General features: G+C 49.9%; 2 protein-coding genes across 8 annotated transcripts in view; one reads left to right on the forward strand and one right to left on the reverse strand.

The window, feature by feature from the left end:
- The window catches only part of LOC133412062 (adenylate cyclase type 6-like), a 47908-nt gene extending 42726 nt beyond the window's left edge, over positions 1–5182 (reverse strand). For 6 of the 7 annotated variants that reach the window (XM_061695099.1, XM_061695090.1, XM_061695116.1 and 3 more), the window contains exons 1-3: positions 5045–5182; positions 4690–4805; positions 3105–3972 (exon numbers count right to left, since the gene is read on the reverse strand). In XM_061695099.1, coding sequence (XP_061551083.1) covers positions 3105–3971 — 867 coding nt within the window. In that variant the 5' untranslated portion in view covers position 3972; positions 4690–4805; positions 5045–5182. Of the gene's footprint in view, positions 1–3104; positions 3973–4689; positions 4806–5044 lie in introns of those variants that run through there. The other variant, XM_061695141.1, reaches the window with a different exon arrangement.
- A 2356-nt stretch (positions 5183–7538) lies between these two features.
- The window catches only part of LOC133414197 (voltage-dependent L-type calcium channel subunit beta-3-like), a 34233-nt gene continuing 19802 nt past the window's right edge, over positions 7539–21969 (forward strand). The window contains exons 1-5 of the mRNA XM_061699401.1: positions 7539–7658; positions 9095–9190; positions 20400–20519; positions 20891–21013; positions 21104–21225. Of these exons, the coding sequence (XP_061555385.1) occupies positions 7539–7658; positions 9095–9190; positions 20400–20519; positions 20891–21013; positions 21104–21225 (581 nt within the window). The remainder of the gene's footprint in view (positions 7659–9094; positions 9191–20399; positions 20520–20890; positions 21014–21103; positions 21226–21969) is intronic.

A 21969-nucleotide genomic window follows, 5' to 3' on the forward strand; every position in this document is an offset into this window, starting at 1 on the left:
AGAACCGACTCTCACCACCATAAAAGCTCGGGAAAGTGTACGGACAAAGTAACATCACCAACAGGCATAGTGTACACGTATAAGCAGAAGTTCGCCATTCCATTCAAAACTCAGGCTCATAAACGTCTCATTTTATACATGAGCTACTTCTCATGTATAAAATTATACCAACACAGAACACACATACAACACTATCTTTTTATCCAAAGTGACGCACACGTGTTGGTAGCTGGCAAGCTAGCACGAGAAGCAGTCTTCATCTTCGCTCATTGTTACCTTCCCGCCCAACATCACATACGGACGGATTCAAATGCATCACAGAAGATCCCGATGAAAGTCATTTATTTGCTCATGAAAAGCTACTCATCTCCCGACGGGCCGACGGCAACGGGACAATAACAGGAAGTAGAAACCCAACAAAATAAATAGAGCCGAACAAGGCCTAAGAAGCAACACGCAACGACCGCCAGATATCTGCTGAGAGTCCTTCCGAGCCGAAAGGGACTGGAACAACAGCAACTTTGCCAAATAAAGGCGTGTCGCTACGCGGAAGCAACGCGTCACATGACCGCCGCCATCGTGTCCGACTTTAAGGACGCTCAAACAATCCGGACAAAAGCACGCCGGTGTTTGTTCTGCCTCAATCGTGCGTGCGCTTGACCTTCTTGAGGTGTCAACGGCAAATGCATAAAAGCTGAATGGTTTTGAATTCGCAATGGGAAACATCTGTTGACTGTCTTTTTGCGGAGAAAAAGTGGAGCATTAGGCGAACGTGTGTAGCTCGGTGTAGAATAACACGTGTTAATGGCCTTCACCGTTCACACAATTTCGCCGATTCCCAATGTTTCTATTTGTGCAACTAGGAAATGAAGGAATCATCCATTTAACTTGATGTGTTTTCTTTTATAGTTGTATTCATGGTCCTTTTATGTTAGGATTTTATGGTTTTTTTCATTGAACCTCAACGATGATTTTTTTTTTGGTCTCTTAGGATTTTCCTTGTATGCGTGATACAAATCGACTTTCCTTGTGTCGCCTTCCGGCACAAAACTGACGTTTCTTCGGAGAGGCTAACGAGCGCATCAGAACCGCCGAGATCGGGAACGGCACGTTGGACGCGTCAACAGCGGCCAATTTGTCCAAGATGGACGCGGGGCCAAAGCAGGGCGTCTCCACGTGAGGACAGTGACAACATTGTGCTCCATTTTATGCTGATGACGGTGGCCCGACCGCAATCTCATGGTCACACATGCCCGCAGCAACTGTGCAACTGCGGGGCGGGGGGGGGGACAAAAAAAAAGAAAGCGCAAACTGCACATTTTCACAGGAAACTTCCCAATTGAAAAGATATTTGACATATTTAGCTCCTCTTCCACATTTCCCGACCAATTCAAACCCTCCTAACTTGAAGTGTCGCGTTTCAACAATTCAGAGAATTCCACAGCCTTTCAGTTGAGTGTCAGCTCTTCGGTATTCGCACCCGAATCGCATTCCAGATGTGCCGCACTCTTCGGCTGTTTGTGACTTCTCAATCCAAAAAGATGGATGTGATCCAGGCTTGAAATGATGTCGTGTGCATACTGACAGCCCTTTCGAATAGTTCACCCGAATATTAGAAACAAGTAATTATCATGGCGATGCGATATAGCGGACTTGAAACTTTGTGCACTACGTTAACGCTGCTGTGACATTCGTTTCTCAGCGAGAGCAAAACTGTGCCCGGGTCAATTTGACCCATGTCACGTTTAATGATCCAAAAGTGTCAGAAAGGGAAGAAAAACTGATTTATAACTCATTATTAACTCCGTTACAAACCATCTAGCGTGTTACCTCTTACACGCCTTGCAAACAACGGCTTGGTTTCCCCGTGTTTCATGAAAGACACAGAAATGGCCCAAAGGTGCAACTGCGTGCGTTCGTTTGTCTTTCTGCGGCAAGCAGTCCGAGATGTTCACCCGAAGTCGGCCCGGATTAAACTCACGCCAGCTCGGTCGCGTGGTGTCGAAAGGGCTCGGAAGATGGCATCGGGCTGCCAGTGGGCTGCCTTGGTGGATATACAATAAGTGTCAAAGTGTCGTGTCTTCAGTGTTGGATGTTGTTAACGTCCTTATCGTTACGTTCAATTTAGAAACTTGATCGTTTCTCTGTATTTTAACAGTGGTTCTTGGAACGCGTACCTTATTTAGCTGTCACATTTATTGCGGATTTATGTTGGACTGTTTTTTTTTCTCTTGGTATCGTTTTTTTGAATGAGACCATGAATTTAGGTAGCGCGTGATAGAACGACCTCTCGGTCGATTCCTTGACAAGACCGTGCCCTTCGCGGCCTAAGCGGTCTAAAAATAAAAATGACCATCTGTAGTAATTATACTGCGGTACACTTTGACCTAATCGATAATCAGTAAGATTCAATCCATTATTCTGTCACATTTCCTGTTTTCCTGTGGTATAGCAATAAGGAACAAATTTCGGCCTTTTCAAGTCAATGGGTCCACGGCCAAGTGAAGTCACGAGGCGAGTCGAGGCGAGGCGAGTTGCAAGTCTCTTAACATATTGTCAAGTCTCAAGTCATCAAATTCATGACTCGAGTCCACACCTCTGGGAACACAAGTTTGCCGACTTGTTCTGAAGGCCTGACTGCGATGTGATCAGGGGCAGCGTGCAAAAAGAATGGCAAGACGGTTCTTGAGTAAATCGACGGAGGCCATCTTGGCTCTGTGTGCTCAGCTGTACGTGAAGTGAATGAAAAAACTAATCCCGGCGAGCGCAAGCGTATTACTAAACCGAGGAAACTCAACTCCAAAATCACTCGCAGCTCGCAGCTCGAACCAGGAAACGTATCATCGGTCCGTTCGCGGCTCAAACACTTTAACGCTGCGAACGTTGACCTTCGGCTCCTTTTGCGAGAAACAGTGCAGAAAGTGGAGAAACACTGAATAGCTGCAAGGTCAAATTCAATTCCCGTGTCAAGTTCACGGCGCATTTTAGGGTCACCCTGAAAGCTTTTGCGAGTCGTGTGTGACTTTTTGAAGGGACGTTTGCACATGACGTTACGTCGTACAATCGGCAAATACAGCGGGGTTACAAATCCAGCTGCAACTTACCAGTTCCGAAATGAACTCGTCCTCTCGGTTGCGTTGCCAGGCCATCAGAGCGTGGATGAGCGACAGCGCGACTCCGCTGAGCACGGCGGCTCTCATTCGGACGGGCAGCAGCGTGTAGATGATGTAGATGAAGAAGACCGTCCACCAGACGCCCTCCGAAGCACTGCGGGGGTACACCGTCAGCAGCCCGAACACCTGGACCACAATCAGCACCCCGATCACCAGGTAGCTCACGATCCACATGTAGTCCTGGCGGAAGCCGTTGCGGTTGCACGCCACCATCACGGCCAGGAAAAGCGCCGTGGCGACGCAGAGGACGGAGACGTAGGCCGCGTCCGGAGCCCGCTGGATGCAGTGGAAGGCCAGCATGACCCCGCACACCACCATCAGAACCCCCATCAGCATGGTCAGAGAGCTCTGGTTGAGTCGGAAGAAGTAGCGCTGATACAGACGCTCCAGTTTGGCCGACTGGAACTTCTTGGAGTGAAAAACCCACGCCGCTCGCGTCCAGCAGTCGGCGGCGCTCACGGACTCCGCCGAGTCCTCCTGGTTCGTCCCCTTCGCTTCGCCGTCCTCAAAGGCCGCGGCCTTCGGAGCCAGATCCGCGCCTTCGCCCGTCCTTTTCCCGTAGTGGTCCTCTTGCCAGCCGCAGCGCAGGCCCAAGTTTCCCCCGCTCGCGCCCGCTCGAGGGCGGTGACGCCGGGGGGCCGGGCTCGGGGGCTCCGGGTCCTCGGGGTCCCCGAGGCAGCTCATGTAGCGAGACGTGCACGGCGAGGACCCGTCCGTCTTCTTTTTGCCGTTGCGCTCTCCCCACGCCGTCTTTCGCTCGCCCGCTCTGCCCGCGAAGAGGCCTCTGGCCCACGACATCCTGAAGACAACGCGAGCGACAATGAAAACGCGTCGTAAGAGAGCGGTCTATCGGCTCAAGTGTTTCCCTGTGAGCGACTGCGCTAGTCGGTTTCCATTTCCTCAAAACGATGTCGTACGATCGTCTCCCAAAGATTGCGAGCGGGTGCTCGGGAACACTTCAAAAAGGGTTCGGAATAAGTTGAAGTCCAAGTCGAACGTGCGCGACCTATAAAGGGATTTGTATATATCCCAGATTTCCGGCAAAGGTCAGCCCCTCTGAACGGGGTCCCCTGTGTGTGTGGGACCGCGTTGGGGAAGGGAAACAGGCGTGAAAGATCCAGCAACGAGACCATCAAAGGATGACCTCCGGTTTGCTTCTTTTGAACCAAAGGGCGACCCCGCGATGACAGGAAGAAGCCCGTCAGCCAAAAGTCAGCGTGACGCCGCCGCGCCGGCCTTCCGAGCCGAGAAGGTCGCCGGAGACGTCTCGCTTCTGTTAACGACGACTCGCGTTGGATTGGGCTCTTGCGCGACTCTTATGGACCGACCGGCGTCTGCTCGTGATGTTTTGCAGAAAAGTGCGCACCGCCACACGTTCCAGACTGGTTGGCGTCTTTTGGTCTGGGCGTTTTCTCACTTGATGCTATTTTGTACTCGGATTGTCATGCTTATTCAACTGAACAGAATGTTTCGGGACAGACTGGGATGCACCCTGCAGGTTCAGCGTTGCACTCACCTGGGCGGCCTGTGTCGGACTGAACCCTTTGCTTGCGTCTACTTCATGCCAGCGGCTTGCGCGTTGCGCCGAGTGTCAGCGTGCGAGCCACCTGCCTCCGCAGGCCTTCGTGTCTCCTGCGTGGGAAGGAAAGATGCGCAAAATGTCAGCTGCAGATCGAGAGCAAAGCTTCAAACCCGTTGTGGTTGCGGAGATCGAAAGGGAACGAGAGCCTCGACATGCTGGCTGGCGCTCCCGTGTGCGACCGGACCGGCGGCGGCCGCCGGTTGCGCAAGTCGCTCGCCCGACGCACGAGCGCAGCAGACAACTTTGGAACTTTCCGCCGCCCGCCTCGCGTTGGCGCGCGGGCACCTACCTGTGGCGAGGGTCCATCTCCTAACTCCAGGATCCTGGAGCCTGATCCGGATGCCGATGCGCCTCCGAGATCCCAGCCGGAGTCTGCTGAGCCTGCTGGATCGCGCCCTCTCTCTCTCTCGCTCTCTCTCTCTCTCTCTCTCTCTCTCTCTCTCTCTCTCTCTCTCTCTCTCCCTCCCTCTCCCCCCCCCTCTCTCTCTCGCTCTCGCTCTCTCAATGCGCTTTGACGGAGGCCATCGGGCAGCCAGTAGCGCCATCTAGCGGCAATTCCCAGCAAGTGGGCGGCTTGTTTTGTCAATGGCGTTTGGTTTTCCAAACAAGAAATGTCCCCCGGCGCCTTGTACATGGTTCCCCCTGCCACTGTACATCACTGGCGTAGATAGATGAGCTCGGAGGCATTCACATTGGAAGACAGCACACCGCTTTGCTGCATATGCTTGATATCCGCCGTTTGACCTCACGGGCGCACTAGTCGAGCGGCAAGGGCGCAGCGGTGGCGCTTTTGGTTTAGTTTTTCCCCACTATAGCCTTCCACTATTGGATGACATTTCTACAGCGACTTCATGTCACCAGTGAGGCAAAATGCGTACGTTACCTGTTGCGCAATTTTGCCTCACTCGTGACATGAAGTTGTTCTACGAGTGCGCTGAGTTATCTTACTAGTGAGGAAAAAGAGCTTCTAGTACTTCTCGCCTTTGCACCGTTACCGAACGAAGGCTCCGGCAGCTTTCCGTGGACCTAGCTAGTTTGGCCTTGTTGTGTTACGAGAGCAGCACAGTGCTTCACTGGTGAGGTCAAGTCCTGTACTTGTGGGCCAAAGGCGGTACTAGGAATGGGGGAAAAAATAAAACACCAGTGCCCTAGTGGTACCTACTGCAAGAGCGGTGAATTGTCTTGCTAGTAAGGACAAAGAGAGCACTAGTACGGGGAGGTGGATAGCCGAGCTAATGCTGAGATTTTATTTTGTGTCGGTAAACGTCGCCAGGGCAGCAAATCCATTTGGACAGGAAGCGCTCCCTGGTTTGCCATATTAGGGAAAATGCTTATTCGAGTCATTTTCATTGTGTGCTTTGATTTCTTCATGTGATGAGCAGCGTTGCTGGTTTTTTCTCATGAGGCTCGCCTAGAAAGAAGCGGGGTCGATCGCGGGCCTCCACGCGCAACGACAAACAACCGATGACAATTGAGAATTGAAAAAGGGGACCATTTTCAAAAACGCGCCAAGATGCAAAGAAGTGCAAAGAAGAAAGCTGGGCTGTGGAAGAACTGAAAAAGAAACGAGCTGTGATGTGAAAAAGGATGCGTCACCCCCAACAAATAATAAGTGTTTTCCCAGCAGGGGGCGCCATTGGTCACAAACGTGCCGCCAATTCGATATTTGTTTTTGTTTTGTTTCTTTTTTATTGGGGAGTCTTTAGTGGAGATGATCGACACCTGTCCCCGATACGACGCAGTCGTCGAGACATTTGGAAGGGCTTCGCCTTTGCCTGTCGCCTGTCACTCGCGACGGCCTCCGAACGGTCTACGGTCTACGGTAGACGTCGCGTCATATTCAACAATTTGACCCTTGTCACGTGTCGGAAGGATCCTATCGGCATTTCAATTCTAAATGAAGCTCTTCAAAAGCACCGAGCGCGGTTTGTTTGTTTTGTCTTTCTGGGCGGCGAGCTAGCGATGAGCGCGTGCGCCTCGCAGTGCCGAGGTTCCGGATTGGAACCCGGGCCCTTTTCCCCGAAGGCTGTAAATCAAACAACTGCTCCCAAACACTTTTCAAGTCGCACAGTTTACATTCTGGGCACATATGTGACCCAAATGGTTGAATGAAAATATTACTATAGATGATATCAAATGTAAAATATTGAATATCACTTTTAAATTCAAGAATAATTTCAAATTCAAGTATCTGTTGGCTCTCTCCACTTTCTGATCATAACCCCCCTAAATCCAATTTCCAGTTAAATACACCTGATGTGATTATATACCTCGACGGAAAAGTTTCATATTGATGGCTTTATTCTGTGAAATCACATTTACAGTCTTGTTCCTCTCTCCTCATTCTGTTGGGTACGGGTGGAGGAGTGACGGGGAAGGAGAGCGCAGTTGCCCGGAGAAAACCCACGCGGGCACGGGGAGAACATGCCAACTCCACATTTGAACCCCGGTCCTCGCAACTGTGAGGCAGATGTGCTAACCAGTCGTAGAGGTATCCATGTGCATAAATATTTCTGTCCTTGTTGCTGCTGTTGTACTACGGACAATTCTAAAACGGAATCGTGCGTCTGGGACAAATAAAGTATTGTGACTCTGAATGAATATGTTTGTGCTTCGTCATGGCATAAAGTGAAAGCGACGTTGGCGTCAGTTCGAGCTCATCCAGATGGCGTCGGACGTCATCGCCGTCAGACGTACGAAAGGATTCCTCAGCCAGGTGTCACGCCGCTCCCCTCAAATATTCCAAAGCGCCGGTGCCTTAAAATAGCTGCGGCGCATTCATAATGCACCGGCAGCAGGACTGTGGCCTCAGAGGCTTTCGACGGGACGGACGGACGGCCTCGCTCGCTCGCTCGCTCACGCCGTGCTCGGCTGCAGCTCCCAAACCGGAAGCCGTCTTCCCTGTAACTTTCAAACCTCGGTTCGGTCATGTTTTATTCACATCTAATTGGAACGGACGCCTTGCTCCCCCCCACCGTTTCCTGCAACCCTTATGAATTATGAATGGCAGCTGGTGAGTTCCACAACTGGCGCAGTCATCTTTTTCATTCGTATGCACTTCTTGATCTCTCCTTTATTTCGTTTACTTCGTACGTGTAGCCGCGCACTACTGCAACAGGACAGAAGCCGAACCGGCAGGTACAGCCTAACACGAGGTGGCGTGGAAGGAGGGCACGATAACGTGGCGCTTTACCTTCCGTGTGCGGGTTTCAGTTGGCACGCTATTAGGGGTTGAACGACTTCCGATTTATTCGAGGTGATTGATTGACGATATCGTCGATATAGCGGTCAAGTCGCTGTGCGCCCTTTGGCCCCCCAAACACAAGCGCACTCATTCACCTTCCCTGGCATCTTCTGTTGCAATTTGCCCCGCCCCCCGAGCGGTTCATCCAATCGCATTCGGACGATCGCTCATCCAGTAACGATCAGATCCCCTCGTGGCCCCGCAGATCATTTCAAACAATTACAGGATTGGAAAACACCTGCAAGTTTGTTAGCTGGTTCGTTGCAAGAGTTTGACAAGATCCCAACGTCGAAGGTGTCTGAGTGACATTTGTGATTGGATGATTGGATGGACCATTCGGGGGGCAAGTGCAAGTAGGAAGAAGAGCTTGCCACGTGTCTGCGGGACGACGGCATGGCCCAAAAAAGTAGTTGTCGGCAACATTCGCCGCTCGTTTTCCCAAACAAAAGGGTATCGATCGACCGCTGCTTGTCTTCATTTTTATGTTTCAAGTGCGCACGAGCATATCTCGTCTTTCCATGAACTGTTACAGGAGGGGGGGCCTTTTTAGATGGGCTGGTGCTTTTGTTCGATTTGATACACGCGCATAGTTTGCGAGTATCTGATTTTCACTCAAACATCTCCACACGCTAGTTTGAGCACCAGAGGATTTCGGCGAGGCACCCGCGGTGTTAATGCCGAAACACGGACCCGCCATTCATCCACTTCGAGCTATACTGTAAACGTCATCGCGCGGCGGTAAAGTCGAACCCCGTGTGCGAATGTGAATGTGAATATGCACGGTTGTCTTTGTCAGCTGGGATAAGCTCCAGCTCACCTGAGAACTCGAACGGGACCGACGGGTTACTTGCACCGGCCGTAATAACGTACTCACGACATTACATTATTGCGCGACAGCCGAAAGATGACGCTCGCTTGCGCTTTAATTGCGTTACTTCGGTGAGGCAGGAGAGAGGACGATATGCAGAAGCGATCGAGGCTTGCTGACGTAGCAGCGACGGGGGGGGGGGGGGGGGGGGGGGGGGGGGGGGGGGGGGGGGGGGGCTGTGCAGTGTGCACAAAGTCCAGGAGATAGAACACTGCCACTCGTGCAAGGGCGCACTTGAGTGTTGCCCGGGAGAGCGAGCGCACCATGACTGCCTAGCAGAGCCAGAGCGAGAGAGACAGAGATGCTCGCCAACCTCCCACGGAGTAAGTACTCCGCTTTCGCTTTGCTGCATATCCACGCGCGCGTCAGGAATAGCAGCACACGGATGATGTGCGAAGAACATTTCCGCGTGGACTGAAACTTTGAGCGGTCGCGTGAGCCGTGACCAAACGCTTTCGCGCGTGTCGGTCAGCAAAAAGTCATCCCACGGCATCGGCGACGGTGCTGGTGGGCGTACCGGCTCGGCGGAGAAGGAGCGCATCTGGGACCGCGAGGCTTCCTGTGCCGGGTCAATTAAATAGTGCATGAGACGGAGCACTAAAAGCCTGTCCCGTGGGGCGCAAAGTGCTTTCCTTGTGCGCGCGTGCATGCATCAGTGTGCAATGTCTTGATTCAAGTTGATGGACCGGCAACGATAAGATGGCCGAAGATCGCAGTTCATGTTAAGAAACACGGCGCCTTTGCTGGTTTTTGTCGTCGATCCCAATGTCGGGCACCGTGGGCGGTTCAAAGAATTATTCTCGGGAGACGAGGGCAGCCAGCGTACTGCAAATGTTCCGAGCGGCGGTGATGTTTGAACGCCAGAAATGCGACGTCGCGCGCTTATGTAGGGCGGCATTACATATTGATAAGTCTGACATTCCCTCAGTCGAGAGGCGCCAATTAGGCCCAAGTCGAACCTTGAGCCGGAACGGGGTCAGCGAAGCAGCGAACGCGTGCCAGCTCGTCAAGGATGCCGCAGTGGGCTTAGTTACTTAGTTAGTCAGTGAGCGCTAGTGCTCCTGGACAGCAGTTTGGGGAAGTCAGGGTGAGGGGGGGCATGCAAGGGAGTTTTTCCTTTCTTATTTCTTTTTTTTATGTTCAACGACTCTGCAGGCTGCTCGGTGATTCAGTATGGTGCATCCGTACATCTTTTTATGCCTGAGCGGTTTTGCGGTGCAACAGGGGACGTTGATATACTCTCTCGGAGGTCATTTGGATTGCGAAGGGTCTTTATTGGAACTGGGGCTTTGAGAGGGCACAGATGGAGGGAAAAGAGAGAACAGAGCAAAAAACAACAGTGAACAAAAATCGTAGCACAGAAATCAATCTTTTTCTGTGACAACACTAAGAAATGTCACTTGGCTATGATGTAAAGGAGTCACCGTCCAGCTTGTATAACAGTTCCCCCTGAAATAACGCAACAAACAGCCGCCATTCATGTCGAAACCATTGGCAAAAAAAGTGAGTAAGCACACCATCCATCCATCCATCCATCCATCCATTTTCTACCGCTTATCCGAGGTCGGGTCACGGGGCCGGTAGCTTTAGCAGGGACGCCCAGACTTCCCTCTCCCCAGCCACTTCACCCAGCTCTTCCGGGGGGATCCCGATGCGTTCCAGGGCCAGCCGAGAGACGTAGTCTCTTGCTATACACCTCTCCGGGGAGGCGTCCGGGAGGCGTCCGAATCAGATGCCCCGGCCACCTCATCTGGCTCCTCTCGATGCGGAGGAGCAGCGGCTCTACTCTGAGCTCCTCCCGGATGACCGAGCTTCTCGCCCTCTCTCTAAGGCGGAGCCCGGACACCCCGCGGAGGAAACTCGTTTCGGCCGCTCGTATCCGGGATCTTGTTCTTTGCGTCACGACTCGCAGCTCGTGACCATAGGCCAGGGGGGGAAACGTAGATAGACCGGTAAATCGAGAGCTCGGCCTTTCGGCTTAGCTCCTTCTTCACCACAACGGACCGATGCAAAGTCCGCATCACCGCAGACGCCGCACCGATCCGCCTGTCGATCTCTCGTTCCGTTCTTCCCTCACTCGTGAACAAGACTCCAAGATACTTGAACTCGTCCACTTGGGGCAGGATCTCATCCCAGAACTGGAGAGGGCGCGCCGCCCTTTTCCGACTGAGGACCATGGTCTCAGATTTGGAGGTGCTGACTTTCATCCCTATTCTACCGCGAACCACCTTTCAGCCTTGCCACCGTGGAGCTTTTCAACCACCTCGGTGACCTCAACCCCGCCTCAGAGATCCCAGAATCTGCTTCCTCGTGGGAAGGCATGTCGGTGGAATTGAGGAGTTCTTCGAAGTATTATTCCCACCGACTCACGACGTCCCGAGTCGAGGTCGGCTGCGCCCCGTCCCGACTACACGCAGTGCCGCTTCCCCCTCCTGAGACGCCGGATGGTAGACCAGAATTTCCTCGATGCCGTCAGGAGATCTTTCTGTACTGTGCTGCAGCTCAGTTTCAGGCTTTTGGCAATCTTTTTGTAGCCTAGGCCAACTATATACGACAATAACTGTGTGTAGAGTGAACATTTCTGCCACGGGGTGCCATGTTGAACTTCCAGTTGCCAATTTGAACGTTTTCATTTAGCGCTGTACTCACCTTTGCTCCCAGCATGAATGGCCTTTGTTATTTTATTATTATTTATTTTAAGGACAAATTCAATTTCGAATCGGAATCAGAATCAGTATCCTCTTTATTTGCTAAGCATGTCCAAAAAGCACACGGGGAATTTGCGGCCGGTGGTTGGAGCCGCTCTCGTACGACAACAGACGGTCGATTGACAGAGAACGCTTTGGAGACACAAAGACATTGAGAAAAAAACCCAACAGTCACTGAGCAATAAAGGGTTGCTAGTTATCTGGTAATTTGGCTATTTTATTTCTTAATTGTTTTATTTCTTGAGAATTGCGCAAATAGACGCGTCCGTTTCACCGCCTCTGCATCATTGCCTCGTCCTGATTGCATCAGCAGCCATACTCTTCGCAGACGGCTAACGCGAGATGTCAGAGCGGCCTTACCGAGCGGGTTTGTTGTCTGCGACGGCAAACCGAGTTGATCGCGCTGTGACTTGAAGGTACCGTGAGCCTTCACTCATCGCTCGCTCCCCTGCTATATCGCAGATGTTGACAGTGCACAGGCCAGTTCCAATACAGAGTTGCGCGCCTTCAACGCACACACAAAGACACTGACAAAAACAATTGTGCAAATATAATTAAATAAAAGAAATAAATAACTAAATAAATATAAATATAAATACAATCAGAAAATAAGCTAAAATAAGACAAGATAAAACATCGAACCACTTCTGCCATGTGGCTCTTCCGCATATAAGCGGAATGAAATATGATGATGATGATGATGATGATGATGATGATGATGATGATTATTATTAGGAATCCCGCCTTGCTGCATTGTGATTGGCTGGCTGCTGATGGGATAAGAAGTATGTCAGTGCGGTGGCGTTATTATGGGTCCCACTCACCCAAACACACACTAACCCTCATCCTAAACCATTTTAGCCCCAACCCTAACCCTAAACCATCGTAACCCCAATCCTCGCCCTTACCCCCAACAAATTTGATTGCTTTTATTTTGTACTGTGATACATATTTAGAATGGTCGTCTGCTGAGCCTGCCTTTCCCGCAATGCAAGAGGCGATCATATTGCAGCAGGGTGTGTCCTCTTGCCTCGAACACGAGGGTCTTCCCTTTAAATATTTAGTCACGTGCTCATTTTTGACTCTTTCTTCACAATAACGGGGTTCGACTTGCCTGTGTGCTCAACTTACCCCAGTCTACCTTGTGCTAATTTCCGTTAGCCGATCCATGGGGTTTCACAGTCTACGTTAAGACGAAAGGATATGGTTTGTTTGAACATGTTGTTTGTTTGTGTCAATATAGGATGTTGAATTCTCTTTTGTTGTTCAGGTTCAATTTTACAGTAAACTTCAAATGTGGTTGACAAGTATATTTATTTATTTATTCTCCCATTTATTGACAGTGATGAAGCGAGAACAGGCGCGAGTGAGCACTTTAAAAAGTGCCTTTTAATAAGCTGAAATTGGTTTAAAGCACGCAGGAGGGATAAAACCATTTAGCCTCCTATCGCAGGTTGGTCTGGAACACATTAACCACGATAAACGGGGGTCGAGCGTACTTCTGTACTGGCTGCAGGAGGATCCCGAGGTAACATTGGAGCGTGAGATGCTCACTCAGGACAGGATGGAGCGGCTCTCCTATTGATCCACTCCGCCCGACTCCAGTTGCATCGTCAGGGGATGCGACGATCCACCTCTACCCGGAATGCTGCCTCAGCTTCCCCTTTGCACGCAGGGCGAGGCGCCTCCGATGTGAAGAAAGATCTCTTCTGCAAGCTGATACATTTCACAGCTTCTTCTTCATATGAAATACGGACGGGCATAAGAATTGATTGATCGTTTGATTGATTGACCGATTGTTTGTTTGGTGCACGTTAGAGGCTGACATTTTTCAGATTTGGGAGTACATTTCACGACTACTCACGTGATTGGGCAGGAACAGGAGCGAAAGTCCCCGGGAGCGGGCGGGAGTCGAAACCATGACGGGAGCGACTCCACTCCTGCTGACGTTCAAGATCGTCATATTTCAAAATCAGCGATGTCAATCGTATAGATTTCCCCTGCTCGTAACAATATAGGCAGAGACTGGACTGCGTTTTCGGGTCACAGATGTACAATATGACTAGATCCAACTAACAGATGTGCCTCCCTTGCCTATGCGGCGGCCTTGTTAAATGTGGCAACATTTCCAGGCCAAGCACTGATGGTGGCGGCCATGGTGGCAGGGAGTTCTATCTATTGTCGCATAGAGCTCTGCGCAGAAAGCGCGCACATGGCGGCGGTGTTAACTTCAAGAGGAATAAGACACACAAGTTTCTGGAGTCCGGAACATGCTATTTTTAGTACATTCACAGTTTTTTTTGTCAAGCCGTTCGTCTATGGCAAGAGATTTGGAAATAGGAAGCACACTAATTCCTCGCGGCTCAAGAAAGCGACTCGCCTCGACTACGACAACGATGTCACCATCGAGCGCACCGGCGTGGTAAGGTTAGATCAAATTGAAAATGAACATTTTCAAGCTTTTTCATATTAGCCACAATAACTTTGTATTGTACTGAAAAAAGTATAAAACAATAATTTAGTAATGTGGGTGCATATGGCCACCAGAAAAGTGCTTCAATCACAGACAATCAACTGCAACGGGTGACCCCCTTCTCCTATCAGTCCGTTAAATAGAGGTTCCACTGTCGTTGACCAAGGAATTGCATCGCTAACATGAGCTGTAATTGTTGTGGAAAATAATCGGACATGACACGCTTGCTGTGAGAGCGGGGCCTCAATTCATTTACCCGAAGCACCGTTTATATATCTTCGGCATCTCCTGTACAACGTTGGCCATTAACCATAGAGACAGGCAGCAGAGTTAAAACATGTTTCATAGCTGTCATACCACAATGGCTGCTCATCACCTCGTCAACTGGGCCAAAGTTAAACATTACTGTACATGCAGGCCTACATAAGCATTAAGCATTCCTTCTTTTTCCAATATCATGCATCTGTGAGACGTTATGGTTGAGAATGATTTCATGAATCATCTTTATTTGCCAAGTATGTCCAAGAAAAACACACAAGGAATTTGTCTCCGGTAGTTGGAGCCGCTCCAGTACGACAACAGTCAGTCGATTGACAGAGAACACTTTTGGAGTCATAAAGACATTAACAAAAAACAAACAAAACACTGAGCAGTAAAGGGTTGCTAGTTATCTGGCAATGCCGTCATCTGGTAATGTCAGCTTGTCACATGGTAGAACTGGAAGTAGTTTAACTTAAACGTGCACAGGTTTGAATATACAGCACATTTTGTGATTGTAAGCTCCCCCCCCCCCAAAAGCCATCAAGACCCAAATATCTTTATACGGCCTTACGCTGCACGTTCACCTCTTGCTGTATTCCGTCAGTGTGTTTGCCTTCGTACATAGATTTTGTGGCCCCTTGTGACAAGCGCTAAAATAAGAAGCAATCGCACACCTGCATGACAGTACCAGGAGGATAAAACAACACTGCAGGATGTAATATTGGACTGCTCTTTTTGTCTTTGTGTTCTCCATATGAGACACTTAGTTCACATTCAGACGGCCTAGGCGGCGTCCGTCAAGCTAGCCGAGCCTGTCTCAAATCTGCTTTGCTCTTTTCTGGTGGGAATTCATCCGAAGTCAGTAAACTTTGACAAGGGAGGAGGAGAATAAAATAAAGAGGTGAGGGAGGAAGAGGGAGAGGTGAGCAAATGAGAGGATGGACCACAAAAAGGAGAGGAATGCGAAGAGAAGAGGAGCTATAATTAGAACGACTGAAGAGTTAAAAAAAAAACAAGACAAGATCGTCCTAATCTCCTGATAGTTTGTGTCTCTTCCTCTTGTCGTTACTTCCCTTTCTATCTTTGTTTACCATTGGATTAAGCGGCAAATGGTTATTTCATGCAGTTTTTTTCCCTCTCTCTGTTTCTCTTCTCTTTTGCCTTGTTGCCTTTATCCTCTCGCCAGGCCCTCGCTTGGTTGCAGGCACTGCGCCCTCAACTCCTGCTTCCTGTTCAGCCCTAATGATGAAAAGAGTCGTCCTGCATTGCCCATCCCAAAGCCCGTGCGTGTGCGTGCGTGCGAGCCTGCAGATCCGCTTTTCATAAAATAGAAAACATGCGAGAAATAAAGCCCTGAGTCGTGTTGTGCTCAAAGCCGCGGTGGAGTGCACTCCGTTCTTAGGCAGTGACCTTAAATGAGGCCGATGAGAGCGTGCGGCAAACCAGCATAATGGACAAGAAAGCGGGGTCTTCGCTTGGCCCGGGGACGCGTGCGAGCCGGCGGCGACTGCTCGCTCGCCTTTTGCTTGAAGACAAACGTCTTCCTCCGTGTGCCGCATACTGAAAAACTGGACGATGCGGGGGCCACTTGGACATTTTTCACCTTTAATTCTTTGAACAGCTTCAAACCAGCGGCACGGCGGAAGACTGCTTAACGCATCCGCATCACCACTGTGAGGTCGTGGGTTCAAATCCAGGCTCCTGCGTGGCTTTTCTCTGGGTACTCCGACTTCCTCCCACATTCCAAAAACCCGAAGACGTCGACGTTGTCCGTAGGCGTGAAAGCGAGTGTGTTCGAGTGAGTTTATCTGTCTGTGCCCTGCGATTGGCCGGCGACCAGTTGAGGGCGAACCCCGCCTCCCGCCCAGAATCGGCCGGATCGGGCGCCGGCACAGCCTAAAGCGAGCCGTCAGGAGGAGAAGCGGTGCTGAGAACCGATGGATGCTAAAAGCTCTCCATCGAGCAATTATGTATTGTTTTGATCAATACGGTCGTCGCTCGTTTATTGCGGGCTTACGTTCCACAACCCCCCGCCACAGATGAAAAGTGGAGACTATTTCTTTTTGGGATCATTTGAATTATTTATATTCATTTTAAAGCATTATGACTCTGCCCACACTGTTATTCATCTTCCCCCCACGCTTACAAAATGATTGATAATTCCACTGATTGTTCCATTCATTATTCGCGTAAAAATGTATTTCGCATATCGATACAAAATATGCGTGCGTGGTGCAGGTATTACTTTTGTTCACTTGGGGTCACCATCCTCACGCTATAGCCTGTGGTATCTGTGACTCTGAAAGTGTCTGGTTGTCAAGGGCGGGGCCTGGCCAGTTGAGTCATCCAATAGGAATGTAGTTGGCAGTTGTTAGTTGTTAGTCAACTCTCCGACAGTATTCTCATTTATTGAGATGGACCTGTATTTGTCCACCGTGCGGCTGCGCATCAAAATGTGTCCCCTTTAGTTCTGGACGTGACACCGGACCGTCCTGCATGAGAGATTGGCTGCTACGCATAGTTAGCAACGCGTGATGCTGCACAGGCAGAGCCTGCAGCTTTTCCATCTGGGTGGAGCTGACGTTGATGCTGATGCTGATGCTGATGCTGATGCTGATGCTGATCCCGGTGCTGATGCTGATGCCGCTGCTGATGCCGATGCCGGTGCCGGTGCCGGTGATGAGCTGTGCACAGAGCAGCCTTACAATCACTGCATCACTTTTGGGCGGCAAATGACGGTCGGCACCACAGCAACGGCAGCCGTGAAGCACTTCGGCAGACGCTGCCTCCCTCCATCTCCCCCCTGCCACCATTGGGGAGGTGGGGGGAAATCATGTCTGACTCCAGCGCTACAGGACTGATCTTTAACAAGGTATGTTTTGATGCGCCCGTCTTTGTTGCATCGCTCTGCAGGCAGACTCCCCGCAGTCACGAATCCCCCTTCCCCTTTGGCTTCTATATATAGAACAGTTCGCCGTGAAGTTACACGTTCTTCCGGGTGGCAAAAGGCGAAGCGTTCTCCGACGGCGCCACGAGCGAACAACCCCTTCTGTCAGAGTGATTGAGAAAACAGGCTAGGGTTTGAATGATGATTTTAGCTGTAGCTTGAATGTGTAAAGTGTCAGTCAAAAAGAAGATGTTAGGCGAGGTCAACCGCTTGAAAGGGAGACCCGACACCAGCCAGAAGTAATTTACATTTCAACAGGTAAGTTGACTCAAAAATAGACGTGGCGGAAATTCAGACATAGCTAACGTGATCGTGGCTAATGAAGACAGCAAATAGCTGAAATAAATGAAAAGCCTTTTCACCTCGGTCATTGGGGCTGTATCGATTTTGTATCGAAACCAAAAATCGCAGTCTTCAAATACACAAATGCGTGTCGTCTTTGAAATGGCCCGACCGCGACACGCCCTTTCAACCGTGTGCCTCCACGCCACACACAGCCATATGGGCTCACAGTGCTATCAGCCTTAATGAAAGTCATGTAACAATAAAACAATTATTATTATGTAAGTTCATGCAATCAAACGTAAGCCTAGATTGAAGATACATTTCTTCATCAAGCCTCCTCCGGCACGTGTCACGGGACTACTTTTGAGCGCTACTGGCGAGGCTAATACTGCGAGTTCAACTACGCGTGGAGAGCAGAAGCGAGGGAGAAACACGGCAAAATCAAAGGCTGAATCAGCCGCGATCATCGCAAATGGATGGACGTTCCGTGCCACAGAAAGCTACATGACCGTAACCGCACAACTCTGAGTTGCTTGCGGCAAGCATGTGATGTATGTTCTTCTGTCCTGCCTGAGCGCGCTTTAAAAACACTTTGACACCCCGGTTGTAGTTTACTGTAAAACCAAACACACAACAAAAAGAATTACACACGTCGTATATCTGAATACGAGACAACACAGGACGGTTTCAGAAATTGCCAGCTTAATGCTAACAGTCAATGGAAAACCCTATTGACGGGCTAGCTAAAATGAGCATTAGATTACCTTCAAATAATGAATATTGACACACAAACACGGTGCTAATACATACAGACAGGTAATATAACAATGCTCACAGGCATATATTCTTCCCAATCTGTGAAAAACGAGTTTAATTTGTTCCCCCCCGCCGTGACATTCTTCTTCTACTCTTTTTTAAAGCATACTGTAAAAGTGTAGCTCCATGCATTGCACGTCACTGCCCCAAAGAGGCCAAGGAGTACACAGCAGGAAAGGAGTGCAGATACAGTCACTGTAGGACTGCGGGGGAGAAATCGTGACCTCGGTGTATCGTTGGAGGCCGACTGGTCAAGGCGGACGTAGACTAAAAGCCGGCATAGTAAATGAGCCCAGCCTAGCATTGAGTTGTTCTTTTGGCTGTTTCACTTCCAATCCGTTTAGCCAGTGATTCTCAACTGGTGAGTCGGGAGCCAAAAGTGGGTCACGGACCTGGTAGAAAAATTACAATGCCGATTTTTCCGATACAGTACACAAGCGTACTAAGTTCGCACACGGAATATAGTAGCAAAGTGACAAGAACAGTTACTTCCTTGTTCTCTAGCGTCTAGTTTCCTCTGGAAACAATTACAGTGCAACTCAGCCTCTGGCTGACGGGTATCTTGGCAAGCAATATGCCTTTGGCGGTACAGGAAACTCATGTGAAATGGCATTTATATACTGTATATAATATACTACATGGTTTTTTTTTTTATGCCGTTCTTAACTTGCATGAAAGTGGGTTGCGACTTTGCAACGACAGGAAAATGCGGGTCCCCGGGTGACAACAGTTGAGAATCACTGCTGTACAAGGTCCGTTTCCCTCTTAAGAAGGCCATGATGGCTTGAGTTTGACTTGCGCTTTTGCCACCCAAATGGATGGCGCTCGCTCCTCTACTCACTTTAAACTTCAAACACTTCACGCTTCAGCTTGAAATACGGTGATGAAGGTTCGGTTCGCAGTCTGTCCCATTCGAAGTGGCCGCTCCGCTGAAGACGAGCCCTTCACCGGTCAATCAAATATACTTCGCCGCTCGCTGTCGTCAACTATTGGGTGAAAAACGTGTGCCACTGAGGTTATGCTTAATAAACAGTTAACGTCCCCATGTGTGTTAATTGGGGACTGACACAAATAACAACGGCATTGCCGCGGTGGAGTGAGCTGTTTAGCACCTTAACTCACTAGCTCGTGAGCTCGCAGGCTAGCGAACACAACAAACAGTTTACTTTCCGTTAAGTGTCTCTGTTGTGTGAATTTCCACACTGCACGTGGAGCAACGCTGTGGCGTATCGGACGGAGCCATCACCGGCAAGAGTACCGGTCCGCCGCCGTTCCATGTGCCCGCTAGCGGCTAATGACACAGCCGTCAAACTCCGTCGGCTCACCGCAACCACGACAATTTATCGAGTCCGGAAAAACTATCATTTCCGTTTTATTTATTGAACGATAAGTCAATATAGTAATTATTGTGACAGGCCTAAGTGTACTTTCTATAAACATACAGTAATATCATAATTTAATAGAATGAAAGCAATTAATTATACCTTTTGTGCATCATTAGAATTCAACGGGCATTGCGCTGCTGATTCTGGGGTGCGTGCCTTGGCCACCAGGGGGCAGTAAAATACATGCAGCTGTACTACGCACAGACTTAATGAGTCTGTGCGTGCATTACCGTCCTAAATAAGTTGCAATATTATGAATAATTTTTCCCCAAAAAATAAAGGATAAAGTATATATAACTGTGAGTATTGTTGTCTGCATGTGTTGCGCCTGCTTGTATTCAAATATAAATTGTTTCAAAGGTTTATAATTACTGCAACATTGATGCTTGTTTCGTTAGCCTGTTAATGGCATTTTACATTGTGTGTTAGCATTAAGCTAGTTACTTTTGTAAGTTAATCTCCTTTAGCTAAATAAAGCATTTTGAAGTTAACTTCAACTGGGAGTGCCAATAAACCGGTTTAGGCGAGCCCTCACTCTGTTTGCAAGAATTGTTCACCATGTGCCAAACTGCGAGTTTGGTGCCACCATACGAGTAGCTAGTGCTCGAATCAGAGCCTTTGTGTCACCCGTTTGAAATCCGTCATTGTTTCCTTTAGGGTTCAGCCGATTCCTACGTTAGTCGCCCCTCGGATTCCGACCTGTCCCTGGAGGACGACCGGGAGGCGTCTCGGCGCGAAGCCGAGCGCCAGGCTCAGCTGCAGCTGGATAGAGCCAAGGTGAGAACCCGAAGCTCAGCCTTATTATGGGCTGCGCTTGTTCAGTGGCGTGAAAGAGGGTGGGGGGTCAGAGAGCCTTCCATCCAAACGGGCCCCCCCACCAACTGTATTGCAAGGGTGAAACATTTCGATCCTCCGTCGCCGATTGTGAAGGTGGGTGACAAACTAGGTACGACTTATTACCCCCCCCCCCCCCCCCCCCCCCCCCAGCCCCTCCCGCACACCTCCAACATCGACAATTGGTTTTCAAGGTGAAAAACCTGGATCCGGGCACCATGCAGCTCTGTGCCCCGGGCAGCACCGAAGCTTTGCACGCCTCTGCGCTCGTTTGACACGTTCCGCTGTTTTGTTTCTGTATTTGTTGTGAACAGTCGAAAGCAGTGGCCTTTGCCGTCAAAACCAACGTTAGTTATTGCGGGGCTCTGGATGAAGATTGTCCAGTCCAAGGCGCAGCTATTAATTTTGAAACCAAAGACTTCCTGCACATAAAAGAGGTGAGAGGCCATCGTTCTGTCCGATTTCTTTTTTCAAGCAAAGCGTAACGAGTCCGCAGGGACGCTCAACGCGCCTTTGCCGTCCCGCAGAAATACAACAACGATTGGTGGATCGGTCGTCTGGTGAAGGAGGGCGCGGACGTCACGTTCATCCCGAGCCCCGTCAAACTGGAGGCCATCAGGATCAAACAGGAGCAGAAGGCAGCGGCGAGGTCAGAGGTCACACAGGCCACATTCGCAGCGCAGGCAAAATTGCTCGGATTCGGAAACGGCACACGTCCTGGCGGCTTTTGTATGAAATCTTGCTCGGATACGTACAGCGCGTGCAGAAGGCATTTTCAGAGCTTTGCTTCTCCCACATTTTGGTGCATCATAATAGCCGTACCCCAAAACGAATGAGTTCATTTTCCCCAAAAGGTTCAAGACTCAACACCTCATAATGACCACATGAAAAATGTCTCTTTTTTTTTTAAATGTACGTAGCTTTAGGAGCCTAAATACACTTGAAGTTAGTTTCATTATTCATTTTCTTTTTTCTTTCATTCACTTTCAAATGTAAATAATAAAAATAAGAATAAGAATAAATTAGATTTATATAGCGCCTTTCATGGAACCCGAGGCCGCTTTACACAAGTGGGACGGGCAAAGACAGAATGAAGAACACCAAAGATGGAAAGCGTTTGAGTTTTTGAGGGGGACACAATTCCAGAGGGTGGACGTCCACGCGGTCCTAGGATGGGCTGCGCGGGTGGAGGGGGTCTGACCGGTACCGGGGGGCAAGCGCTCGGAGGGATTCGGAGGCGAGGAGCAGGATTTCCCATGCGATGCCAGTTGACCGGATGAGCGTGGCGGTGATGTGCTGCCAGGGCTGCCTTAGGCTGGGCGAGGACCCCGGCAGCTGAGTTTTGGAAGTACCGGAGCCTGTTCGGGGCTTCGCGAAACCAGGAGGAGCGTCT

The sequence above is a fragment of the Phycodurus eques genome, chromosome 1, assembly GCF_024500275.1.
Source record: "Phycodurus eques isolate BA_2022a chromosome 1, UOR_Pequ_1.1, whole genome shotgun sequence".
NCBI classification, from domain to species: domain Eukaryota; kingdom Metazoa; phylum Chordata; class Actinopteri; order Syngnathiformes; family Syngnathidae; genus Phycodurus; species Phycodurus eques.